General features: G+C 47.7%; 1 protein-coding gene across 1 annotated transcript in view; it reads right to left on the minus strand.

Moving 5' to 3' along the window:
• The window catches only part of BSN (bassoon presynaptic cytomatrix protein), a gene marked incomplete at its 5' end in the record, with an annotated part of 239036 nt that overhangs the window by 15847 nt on the left and 210817 nt on the right, over positions 1-12372 (minus strand). The window contains 2 exon segments of the mRNA XM_020999265.2: positions 752-1557; positions 1930-4108. Coding sequence (XP_020854924.2) covers positions 752-1557; positions 1930-4108 — 2985 coding nt within the window.

Here is a 12372-nt window from a genome sequence, read left to right on the forward strand (position 1 = left end):
TGAATCTATGGAGGGGCCTGTTTAAAAAGCTGGTTTCTCTCTGGGCCTCAGTTTCCCCATTTATGAAATCATTGTGTTGGACTACAAAACTTTGAAGGGCCCTTCCAGCTCTAAATCTTATGAACGTGTGTGATTTGAAAGCCATGTGATAATCTCCCTGAGCCTGTTTCTTTAATTGTAAAAGGAGAGAATGAAGCAGGGATTTCTGCGGTCCCTTCCAGCTCTACTAGTGTGTGGGAATCTCTGTTTCAGGCTATGAAGCACATAGGAGGGAATGGAAAACAAGGGCCAGTCTGGGGCTCTCTGCCCCCAAGGTGCTTGCACATGGCTCACAGCAGATGACTTCCACAGCAAGCAGAAGTTGTTTTGTGTCCAGTTCACACTGGGCTTCCTCCAGCTAATCCTGCTCCTGCCTACCTCCAAGATCTCTCTCTTTTAGCCAGATGGTTTGTCTTTGCAGCCCCATAGCTAAGAAGCACGCTTCCTCAGGACTTCGAAAGTTGCCCCCTGGGAAAGGGGGCTTACACAGGACCCAAGAAATCTTGGCTGTTAGGTTAATGAAAGTACCAATTATGCTGAACTGTCTCTTTCATCCAACCTGCCCCTAGACCCTCAGAAGACCTATTATTGGCCTCAACTTCCTGGGACTCCCAGTGGCTCTACCAAACATGTGGCAGCCAGGTTGGTGGGAGAGGAGAAAGTGGGGAGAAGAGGCCCTGATGGAGGACCCCAAACACTGAGTTATACTCACTGGGCCTGCAGGCTGGGCACCTGCTGACGGGGGATGGCCTGGCACTGACTTGCCAGCCTGCTGACCGGCCGGGGGCTGCTGGCCCCGGGAAGGCTGCCCTGGGATCCCCTGCTGCTGCTGCTGCTGCCGAGCTTGTGACGGTGTCTGCTGTATCTGAGACAGAGTTGGCTGTGGCCCGTGGCTCGTCTGCTGCTGCTGCCTGGAGGACTGCGGTGGCGGCTGCTGGGAAGGTCCCGACTGAGGTTGCCTTGCCTGCTGTGGCTGTGAGTGGGCCAGAGGCTCGGACTTCGGTGGCTGAGCTGAGGGGCCAGACTGCACTGGCCGCTGAGCTTTTCTGGGCTCTGAGGGATGGTGGTAGGCCACGGACTGGCGGGATGGCTGTGAGTATTCCGACTGGGAGCTGGGGTAGGATGGCTGGCTCCTTGGGTCGGTCTGCTGAGCCTTCTTCTGGGAAGAAGGCTGTGAGTGAGGTCTGCCTTCATGGCGGCCGGAGTCTCGGGGGTGTGGCTTCGAGACCCTCCGAGAAGGCTCCTCACCCTGGTGGCGGGAAGATGACGACCCCGAGGAGTGCCGGCCATAGTCCCCATGGTGCCGATGCTCTTTGGAAGAATGGCGGCCCTGGGGTCCCTCATCATGTGGCCACAGGTCCTCCTCAGGGGGCTCATCATAGTCATGATAAGTGTGTTTGACTGGGGGTCTTTTCTGGGAGGAGGAGGAGGTGTGGCCACCATGATGTCTGAGCCTTTCTGAACGGGATTCTCGGGGCTTATCAAACCAGTCTGTCTCCTCCTGACCCAAGTGATAAGCTTCAGAAACCAAAAACAGATCACAGTCAATCTCTTGTTCAGGCACCGGGAACATAGGCCAGGCTGAAGCCATGCAATGAAATGAAAGAAGGCAAGCAGCTCACCACATGCAAAAAAGAAAAGACAGAGCCTCCCCAAGCCTCGGACCCACCCTCCAGATACCCAGAGAGAGCATTACCACATGGGACACACACAGGCAGGACACGGGCAGGGCAGACACGGAACTGGGCCATGCCCATGCTGGGCCAACAGAAGCCCACAGTGGGACAACAGCATGGCACCGGGCAGGCAAACAGCAGGGGCCCCGTACTGGTTTTGCCCAAGCTCAGCTTTGAACATGCTCTGTCAGAAATCACCAAAGAGAGCTGTTACCTTCACTGTCTGAAACCACACAGTGGGAATCGTCCAGGTTGTAACCTTCGTCATGCTTGTATGAGTGGGTTCTTGGCACATCTTTGATGTGTTCCTGGACGTCAGGCAAGGAGTGACTGGAGCAGAATGGAGAGCAGCCGTCTGCAGCCCCCGGAGGGAGCGGCCCTCCTGAAGAGCGAGGTCCTCCCACAGACCTTCCTAACGGACTGATGGGGCTTTCTTCTTCAGAAGCCTGGCTACGCATGGGGGGCCGCCCTCGGCTCTGGGACATGCTCAGGGACGATGGCTTCGAGCTGGCCTTCTGTAATCTCTCCATGCTCTCTCGCTCACGCTCATAAGACTTGCCTCGGCTGCTCATGTCATGGCTGGACTTCTCGCTGCCGTAACTAGTTGATGATCTGGACCTGCTGCTGTATGCTCGGTCATCTTCCTCTAACAGGTCCCTGCTTGACACTCCATAGTATTTCTGCTGTTCGTACACATTCTTCTTAAGGCCATAGGTGATCTCATCTTGAAACTTCTTCCCTCTGGAGGACATGCTGCTGCTGACCGAGGGCGTTGTGGGGTAGGAGGCCAGATCAGATTCAACGTCTTTCGCCTCTTCGATAGGCGAGAACTTGGAGATCTTTTGTTCCATGCCTTGTTTCCGATGCTTGCTGCGCTTCGACGAGATGACGGCTGGGGCCAGGTTCTTAGAGGAGTGCTTTGGCCCTCCCATGCTGGAGCCGTATTTCTCTGGTCGAGATGAGTGTCTATAGTCACTGTCTCCATGGTAGTATGAGGATGCCCCTCCACTGCCTGACATCCTTCCATTGCTCTCTGAACTCCGGTGATAGCTACTCTTCCCGCGGTGGTCAGTGCCATGGTGATCATATACATCTTCCTCAGACTCTTCTTCCCCTTTTGGGTAACAGCAGGGAACACTGGGGCCTTCGGGCTCTCCCAGGTCGCTTTTGTCCTTTGCATGACGCCCGTCACTGCCTGGGGGGCGGGGCTCTGGCTTCTGGCTTTCTACCGCCGAGGGCATGCTGTCCTTGGTCAGCTCGTTGATGTCATCAATCATCACGTAGTTCCTAGGAATGTTCTGCTCCAGGGTGGTATACAGTGATTCAGAAGAGTAAGTGGGCCCCGGGCTCTGGCTCACGCCAGGCCTGGGGGGCTCCGGAGCCTTGTACTGGTCATAACTGCTGGTCACCGCAGGTGCGCTGTATGTGGGCTCTGAAGGGGCCGAAGACATTACAGCTGGGGCCGCTGCAATCACTTCATAGTTCGTAGGGACCTTTTGTTCCAAGTCAGCTAATGAGGTCTGCCTTGGCTTCTGATGGGAGGTGTGACTGTCAGATGGGTCTGGAAAGAGGGCATTTTGAGGGGGTGGGTGGGGAATTTGGCCTGGGTAAGTTGTCTGGGGCTGGTAGTGCGGAGCGGGGCGGAAGTTCTGCTGGCCCTGGAGACCATGTTCAGGGGGGTAGCCTGCACTTGGAGGGAAAGCAGGGGCCGGGTATGTGTTCTGAGCCGGGTAGGCAGGTACCTGGTTGGCCTGGAAGCCGTTTTGAGCAGGGCCAGCACTGCCCACAGGATACTGGGGAGGCTGGAAGCGGGTGTGCTGGAAGGCTGTGGGGGCTGGGGGGGGACCCTGCCCTGTTGGGTACTGATAGGGAGGGTAGGAGGAGGCTGACGTGTATTGAGTGGCCGAAAAGTCAGAAAACTGATTGGTTGGAGCCGTGCTCGGCCTCACGTGGACGCTTTCGTAGCCAGCAAGGCGTAAATTGTTGAGCTCGCTATCGGACATGTAATCCCGGTTTTCCCCAAGGCACCGAAGATAGGGGTAATCTCGGCCAGCGCGGTCCTTCATGAGGGACCCCTTCCTCTGAGTGATTCCTAGCTCCAGGTACTTCAGCTTGGCATCGATCTCCTTCTCCTCTTCATCCAGCTCAGCCTGCTTCTTCCTCAGCTTTGTAGACTCGTGCTCCACCAGCCTGAGGTCTCGGTCCAGCTCCTTGAGCAGGCTGGCTTTGGTCACCTGCACGGCTGGCCCTGCCAGGCCCTTCTGAAGGAGGCTGGCCATGTACATCTGGGAGTGCGCTTGGCTTGGGAGAGGCACGTGGGCCTCCTCAGGAGGGGGGCTGGGCAGCGTGCGCTTCACCTTTCGAATGAGGGTGTTAGCCTGAAATGCTGACATCTAAAGAGCAAAGGAAAGAAGCCTAGATATAATAATCAAGAGGATTTACGCAACAGAGATAAAAATACTTGAAGGATCTTGAGTTATTATCATGCTAATAATAAACACCTCAGGACTAAAAAATACCTTCCCCATGCATGCAAGGAAAGAAGGGGCCATGGGAAAAATACTGGTCTGAGTGATGGGACACCTGGGCTCTACTCCTGGCTTGGTCGCTGGCCTTAAGCAAGTCATGTCCCTGTTTCTGGGTGTCAGTTTTCCAATCCATAAAATGAAGTTCTACTAAAGATCTTTCCAGCTTTTATACTTTAAGACTAGAAAAATATCATTCTCATGTCATACCTATAAAGTGCAAGCTTTATCACTTCCATTTTATTGATGGGCAAACTGAGGCTTGGAGAAGGGTGGGGTACTTGACATTTGACTAATAAGTGGCAGCAATGTTATATAGAATCTGGTCTTCTGACTCTAAGACCATTAAACTACATTACCTCTCTACCAGTCTAAAACAGTTGAGCTGGGTTAGTGACTGTCCTTCTCAAGCTGGTCACAAAAGAAGGCTGGATGGCTACAGGATGCCCAGGCCACACTTGGCACCCAGGCTGAAGGGAGGAGGACTAAGGCAAAGTGGGACAGAGAAAGAAGGGAGTGAGAGACATGGGGTAGGCAGGCTGGGGCCAGCTCACAGTGCTCCTGGGAGAACTTTCAGTAGCCATCATCAGTGGTGACCAGGGAGGGGGTGACCTGAAGCATAAGATCACAGACAAGTGAACACTGGGTGCTTCCCAGTGCCACCTGCATAGGGTGAGCAGTGCTATGACAGGCCCAGGCCGAGCCACTCAGAGTCAGCTGCTGTGTGAGAAAGCTGTAACTGCAGGATCTCACAGCTCCTCACTCAAGGCTCCTGACTAAGAAAGAGGAACAGAGAACTGGGGCCACAGCATGAGATGCCTACATGGTGGCAGCGGCAGCAGCAGAAGTGGTGACAGTGGCATTGGTGGGGAGACCTACATCAAGATGTCTCTGCTGACTCCAGGAGTCCACCTCCCTCCCCTATTCCACAGCTAGGTCCACTGGGGACCACTTCGTGCCACACTTTCCCCTAACCAAACCTTCAATGGTGGCCAGACCAGATCAGTGGCCCTAATCACTGGGGTGAGATTCTCCCTAAGATTCAGGTGACCTCAGATTACAATGAATAGTCAATGAATATTCCCTTGGCAGGGAAGCAGACAGGAGAGGGCAGGAAGGGGGCAAACTGAGCAAGGGTAATGGGAAGGTGCTGCCAGACAGGTAGCCCTAAGCTCTGCTCCCCCTTGTTGCCTTGGTGACAGTAGGGGGCTGGGGGAGGTAAGAGAAGGAAGGGGCTACATGCTGAATGCCAGGTCTTTTTTCGCACCAGCTGGTAATGCCATCTACTCCTCCCACCTGCTCCCTGAGTCACTGCAGAGCTAGGTACCACCCTCCCCCAACCCTGAGCACAGTCCCAAGGGTAAGCACCCTGATTTACCATACCCTACTGATGGCTCTGGTCCCACAGAGGGTCCTTTTCCCAATCTGTAACCTCAAATGTCAACTCCCCTTGGGGCTGTGGTCAGGCTAAGCAAGGCAGAATATGGGGTCCCTAGATAGGCTGTCACTTTCTCGAAAGGAGGCATGAGTGGGAAGGAGATGGAGGAGACATCTGCTGAAGCTTTTTTAACCGTATGGAACTGGGGAAAAAAATGCACCATGATTACAGAGCTAAAATGTGTACCATTTTCAAAGTGAGAAGGCAAAAAGTAGGATTTGCTGCTTTCAATCACTGGCAGGGGCCCTTGGCCAGATTTCTCTTGGACTGACTTGCTTGGAAATATTGTCTGAGCTCCTGGCCTCTTTGAGGTAGGCCAGCTGGGAAGCTCTGTGGAACATGCCATATGCCAGGGTCTTGTTCTGAATTACCTGCATTGGGGTGTTCCTTTGGGGAGAAGAGTTTCTACATTAGGCTGTTTTCCCACCCATTCTGTCCTTCTTCCCTGCCATCCCAGAGGAAGAGCTAACTAACCCTTTTTTGTTCCAAGGCTATATGACTTTGATCACACCCCATTGCCTCTGGGACCTTGCTTTATCAATCACATACTCAGTCTCCTGAGTTTTCAATTTCTCTTCCCTCTGTACTGCCTGTAGACATACTCAGGTCTCCTTTATCCTAAATAAAAACTGGGATTAGAACTTGTTAGGAAAGGGTAGCATCAACATAACACAGGGGAAAGAGCAATGCTGGTATAGAAGGACCCTGAACTGTGAGCATCAGGAGACCTGTGTTTGAATCTTGGTTCTGATACATGCTAGCTAGGACCCTGGCCAAGTTACTTAACTTCAAGGCCTGTTTAATCATCTGTAAAATGGGGATACACGTACTAGCTATATCACGGAATCGTGAGAGAAATGCTTTGTCAACTGTAAAGCTCCATAGAAATATGATTTGTTATTATTATGAACTGTGTGGATGATTCGGTATGAGTTTGAATTAATTTTTCCTAGGTCATGGATGCAACTGTAACATCTTTTATGAGGTCTTTTTCTTCTTCTCTCCTGGAAAAGCAGCTACTTAGACAAGTAGGAATGTACAGGTGGAATGCCAAAAGTATCTTGACAATAAGAAAGGCTTCCTGATTGGCTGACAGTGACCTTGGAACTGTAGGAGGTGAGTGAGCTTGGTCCAGAGTGCCTAGGTGGGCCACTCCCCAAATTAGTGATGGTAGGAACAGGGGTTCTCTGGCCTCTCTCTTCTGGGGCCAGCACAGAGGTATGCTTTCCAGGCTTAGGAAATCATGGGACTGAGCTAGGCTTGGGAAACATGAGCTAGAGTATAGCTTAGCAAGCTTGGGTCCTCTCCAATCTTGGCTGAGCAGAATATTTTATACACACTTCTAATTTTCTTATCTTGGCATTTCTGAATTTATATATTCTTTTCCCCTTGTAAATAAAAACCCTAGAAAATGCACATTTGTGGGTCTAGAGTGTGTGGCAGACAGGGGGAGGAAGAGAGGAGGAAGGGAATGTCAGAACTAGGCACTGAGATAGATCTGTTGGCAGCAGGCAGGGGAAGGACTGAAAGGAATAAAGTATAATAGAGAAAAGTTCAAGAACTTAGTACCTCAAGCCAGCATGAGAGATTATCAAGGTTCACAAATGAGTAAGAGGACAGACTATCTAGGCTAAGGACAAGGCTCCCCTCAAATGGGAAGCTCTAGAAAATGAGATGCTGAACATGGAAACAGAAACAATTCCAATGACAAAGAAAAGAAGAAGCTGCCCCAAGATAAGGGTGTGGATGCACAGGGAGCTCTCTACTCAGCTTTCATTTTAAGACACATGTAGCAAGGGTAGGATGAAGGATGATTCTAAAAGCATGGCACAGCCTAGTAACTATAGTGTAACTACTAGGGCACTAAGGCTCAGGAGGAGTTGAGGTTGTAAGGAATATTAAGCATAAGAAAAAGAAAAAGGAATTCCTTCCTCCCATCCTCCCTCCTCTTTCTTTCTTTCTTTCTTTCTTTCTTTCTTTCTTTCTTTCTTTCTTTCTTTCTTTCTTTCTTCTCTCTCTCTCTCTCTCTCTCTTCTCTCTCTCTCTCTCTCTCTTTCTTTCTTTCCTTCCTTTCTTTCTTTTTCTTTCTTTTTTTCCTTCCTTCCTTCCAGAACAATAGGAGGATCAAAGAAGAGGATAGGATCACTGCTAGGGGAGATGAGAGGATGATAATAAGTGATGGAGAAAAGGCAGAACTCTTACTGTTTCTGCTTTTTTCTCCCAAGGGGAATGATCTTTGGATTAGCAATGATAAAACAAAAAACGGCTAATGGGAAATTGAAACCCAAGATTACAGGATGCCTAGTTAACCCCAATAAATTCAAGTTCACTAGGCTCAGGGTACTGAAAGAAGGGGCAGATGTGACTGCTGAGCTGAGGCCAATGGTCTTTGGAAGATCGTAGAGACTGAGACAAGCACCATAGAATTGGAGAAGAGAAGGGAATAAGGATTCACATAGCACGTACTATGAGCCAAGCATGGTGCTAAGCCCTTTTAACAAATATTATCTCATTTGATTTGGAGAAGGGGAAATATCTTAATTTTGCAAAAAGGGAAAAGGGTGGCATCTGCAAATGAGCTTGACTTCAACTCTTGGCTAAGTTTTAAAATCTATTTCTAAAGGGAATATATTATTAGAGGCAGAATGGTGTAGGGCAGGGGTTCTTAACCTATTTCGTGCCACAGACCCCTTCTCAGAATCATGTTTTTAAATAATTCAAGGAAATGCTAAGTTCCAGATAGAGTTTAGTGAAAATAAGGATGTGCTTTCTTTTCCATCCAAATTCACGGACCCCCTGAAATATGTCAAGGGGTCTATAGAATCCAGGTTAAAAACCTTTGGTACAGCGGATGCAATGCTAGGCTGGAACTAAGAAGACCTGGCTAATGTGTCTCTGACGCTCACTAGCTATGTGCCCCTGGGCACACTGCCAGACCTCTCTGCGCCTCAGGCAACTCCTTAAGGTTTCTCTACTAAAAGAAGACTATGACCTGGGTCAGCAGAAAGTTGTTCCCATGCTAGGAACTGCCCAGGGGGACAAAAATCAGAGATCCTTCTTAAATTTATATATTACTAAAGGAATGGTTAAAGAGAAGGAATTTCCATACCAGGAATTAGATTAATGCAACAATTAAATCACAGGTGCAGGTCAAACTAATTATATTAATTAATAGTATTAGCATTTATTATTAGCCATAGTCCTGGGTTCAAGTCCCAGTTCTAAACTTTTGATGGGCTTGATCCCAGCTCCTTCTGACTCATCTGGGACCTAAATTCTTCCCTCCTGCCTAAAAATCTGCTTAGATCCTCCCAGTTCTAAACAACAACAGTGACAATGACCAAAAACCCTTCCTTTGGCTCTGCCAAGTTTATTAGACAATCATCCTCTATCTCTCTTCCTGTTAAACCTCAGGAAAGAATCACCAACACCTCCTCCCTCTACTTCCCCAGCACCTGCTCAGCCTCTTGTAATCTGGCTTCCTAACCACTCTACAGAAGCTTCTCTCTCTAAAGTAACAAAAGACTCCTGAATTTCCCAATCCAATCAATCAGAAAGTACTGAGATAGGGACAAAAGAATGTCAAGGCTGTGGAATTATAAGGACATAACGGGCAGAAGAGAGAGGAGGAAACGTATCTTCCTCCTAGCATTGCAGAGGCTGGGTGTCTATGGCTATGACATATCAGAGGCAGCTGGGTGGTGCAGTGGATAGAACACTGAGTCTAGAGTCAGGACTAGACCCGAGTTCAAGTCCCACCTAAGATACTTACTAGCTGTGTGACCCTGGGCAAGTTACTTCATATCCCTCTGTAAAATAGGAATAATAGTAGCATCTACTTCCCAGGGTTCTTGTGTGTGTGTGATATTTGCAAAGTGTTTTGCAAACCTTAAAGCACTATTGAAATGCTAGCTATTATTATATCGCCTAGACTGTCGACATACCATTGACATGCTGGCTGATTTTGAGGAATTGCTTTTTTCCTCCTCTTTCTTTTTTAATCTTTGTTACAAGGGATGGCTTACCGCATAGGAGAGGAGGAAGATAAATATTGAGAAATGAAAATGACATAAAAATAAGAGACATAAATGAAAAGAAGATAAAATTTAAAAAAACCACACCAATCTAATGGACTTTTTTCCAGGCCACATGTACTTTGACCTTTTGTAGCATTTGATACAATAGCCCAATCTCTTCTAGTTATCCTCTCCTCCCTGGGCTTCTGTGACGCTATTTTCTCTTGCTTCTCCTAGTTGGCTGACCCATCCGTAGTCTCCTTCCTTGGCCTGGTCTATCTTCTTCCTTCTCTCCCCTTGTGTGACTATCTTTGGCACATCTCTCCCTACCATCTCCCTTGACGAACTAATCAGCACCCACAGCTTTGATTATCACCTCTATGCACATGATTTCCAAATCTTTATTTACAGGTCAGACTTCTTCTTTACACCTCAGTTCTACTTATTTTAAACATAAAATTGTATTGGGATCTTTGGGTTTTACATCACCTATATTTCCCTCTCTTGTTATCTGAGAGAATCATCTCTCATGAAGGAAGGAAATATAAAGAAAGGAAGAAGAAGAAAAGTTCCATAAGACTAAACTATATATCAAAAAAGTCTGATATTATATGCAGTATATCCCACACTCATGGTCCCTCATTTCTACAAAGGAGTAGAGGTGGGGGAGATGGCTTCTCCTGTCTCTTCTTTAGGACCAAAATTAGTCATTCTAATGCTGCAGCCATTTTTAGTTGCCTGCTGGCCATCTCTACCTACTGTTTTCCCAACAGTTCCAACTCAACATGGCCCAAGCAGAGCTTGTCATCTTTACCTGGCTTTCCTCCAGACTTCCCTCTTTGTGTTGATGGCAAAATTAACTAACCTTCTACCTCCTCAGGCTCGAAAACTTGGCATTAACTTTGACTTTCCCTTTTCTGTATCTCTCTACATCCAAACAGTTGCTGAGCCCTGCGAATTCTGCCTTTGCAATCTCTCTTGCATTTGTCGACTCTTCTCCATTCGTGCTATCATCACCCTAGTTCAGGCTCTCATTACCTCTTACCTGGACTATTATAACAGTCTCTTAACTGGTCTCCCCACTTTGAGTCTCTCTTCCCTCCAAACTATTTTTCATATGATCCGGCCAGATTATTCCTCAGATAAAAGCCTACAGTTGCTTTTGATGGCATATGTGGCAAGATACCAATGTCTTGGCATTTTTGGCCCTCTACCGTCTTGCTCTAGTCTACCTTTCCAGCCCCTTCACATGCTCAATATTTTAGACAAACAGGGGCACTAGCTATCTCTTGATATCCTTCCATCTTCTGTGTCCGTGCATTTGTGGAGGTTATTAATCCTCCATACTTGGAAAAATGCTTCTTCTCCATTTCTCCTGAGACCTTTCTCTTCTTTGGAGGTCTAGCCCAGATATCACCTCTTCCATGAAGTCTTCCCAATCCCCTCAGCCACACTGATCTCATCCTTTTTAAACTGTTGTCAAGCACGCTGCTTTCTTACCTCATTTGCCTATCCCATATAACATTCTACCTAATATTATACACACACACACACATATGTCTCAGTCTTCCTTCCTCCCCCTTTATACTGTATATATCTTGAGAATGGGGACTATTGTTTTTTAATCTTTGTACCCTCAATGCAAACCACAGGTCATGCAGATGGCAGCCACGCCAACAAATATTTAATGAATGAATTAGCAGAATCCAGAAGGAAGTAGCATTTGATCTTGGTCTTCAAGGATGAGTAGGATTTAAAACTGACTGAGTAAAGGTAGAGAGGTGAGAAAGCATAGAGTATATTTTGGGAAACGATGACTAAGCTAGGTCAGCAGGAGAGGTACCAAGATGTCATTAAACAAGGGCTGAATTTGGCATCAGAGGACAAAGATCTGAATCCTGGCTTTACAACATACTACCTAGGTGGTCTTGGATGAGTCACTTCATCTATCTTGGCCTCAGTTTCCCCATCTGGTAGAGATTACCTCCTCTAATGTCCCTTCTAGCTCTAAATATGTGATCCTCTTTCATCCTACAAGTATATAGCCTACAGTCTAGAGTCCACAGAGGCAAACAGTAAGAACTCAGGTTGGCACCAGACTATAGATGACCTTGAATGTTAATGTTTAAGAAACCGGACTTTATTTGGTGGGAAATAGGGAGCTTTTGAAGAATTTTAAGCAAGGAAGTAACAATGTCTTACAAATAATTATTATAATCACTTTATTAATAATAACTGACACATATATAGCTCTTTAAGATTTCCAAAGCACTTTCCCCATAACAATCCCATGAGGCAGGTGGTGCATGTATTATCATCCTCATTGTAGAAATGAGAAAACTGAGGTTCAGAGAGGGAAAATGACCCTGGAGTCATTTGGCTGGGGAGTGTCAGAGATGGAAACTGAAGCCAAGTCTCTTAACTTTAAGTCTAATATTTTTCTCATTAAGCCATACAAAGCAGTATTGTTTCTGCCTGACAAAACGGCGCCATATTTATTCATCTGCAAGTATGTATGGGTTTGCATTCCTATATAGCTTACCAGTGTCCAGGAGCACAGATTAGGAACCATTTTGTACCTCTCTGGAAGTTTACTCCTATAGACAAGCCTTTCTTTCATGTGGGACCCTACGTCTTCCTGGTGAGGTAGAGTAAGGGTGGTGGGACATGAGAACTAG

Source organism: Phascolarctos cinereus, unplaced genomic scaffold (genome assembly GCF_003287225.1).
Source record: "Phascolarctos cinereus isolate Bilbo 61053 unplaced genomic scaffold, phaCin_HiC Scaffold_4;HRSCAF=312, whole genome shotgun sequence".
NCBI lineage: Eukaryota > Metazoa > Chordata > Mammalia > Diprotodontia > Phascolarctidae > Phascolarctos > Phascolarctos cinereus.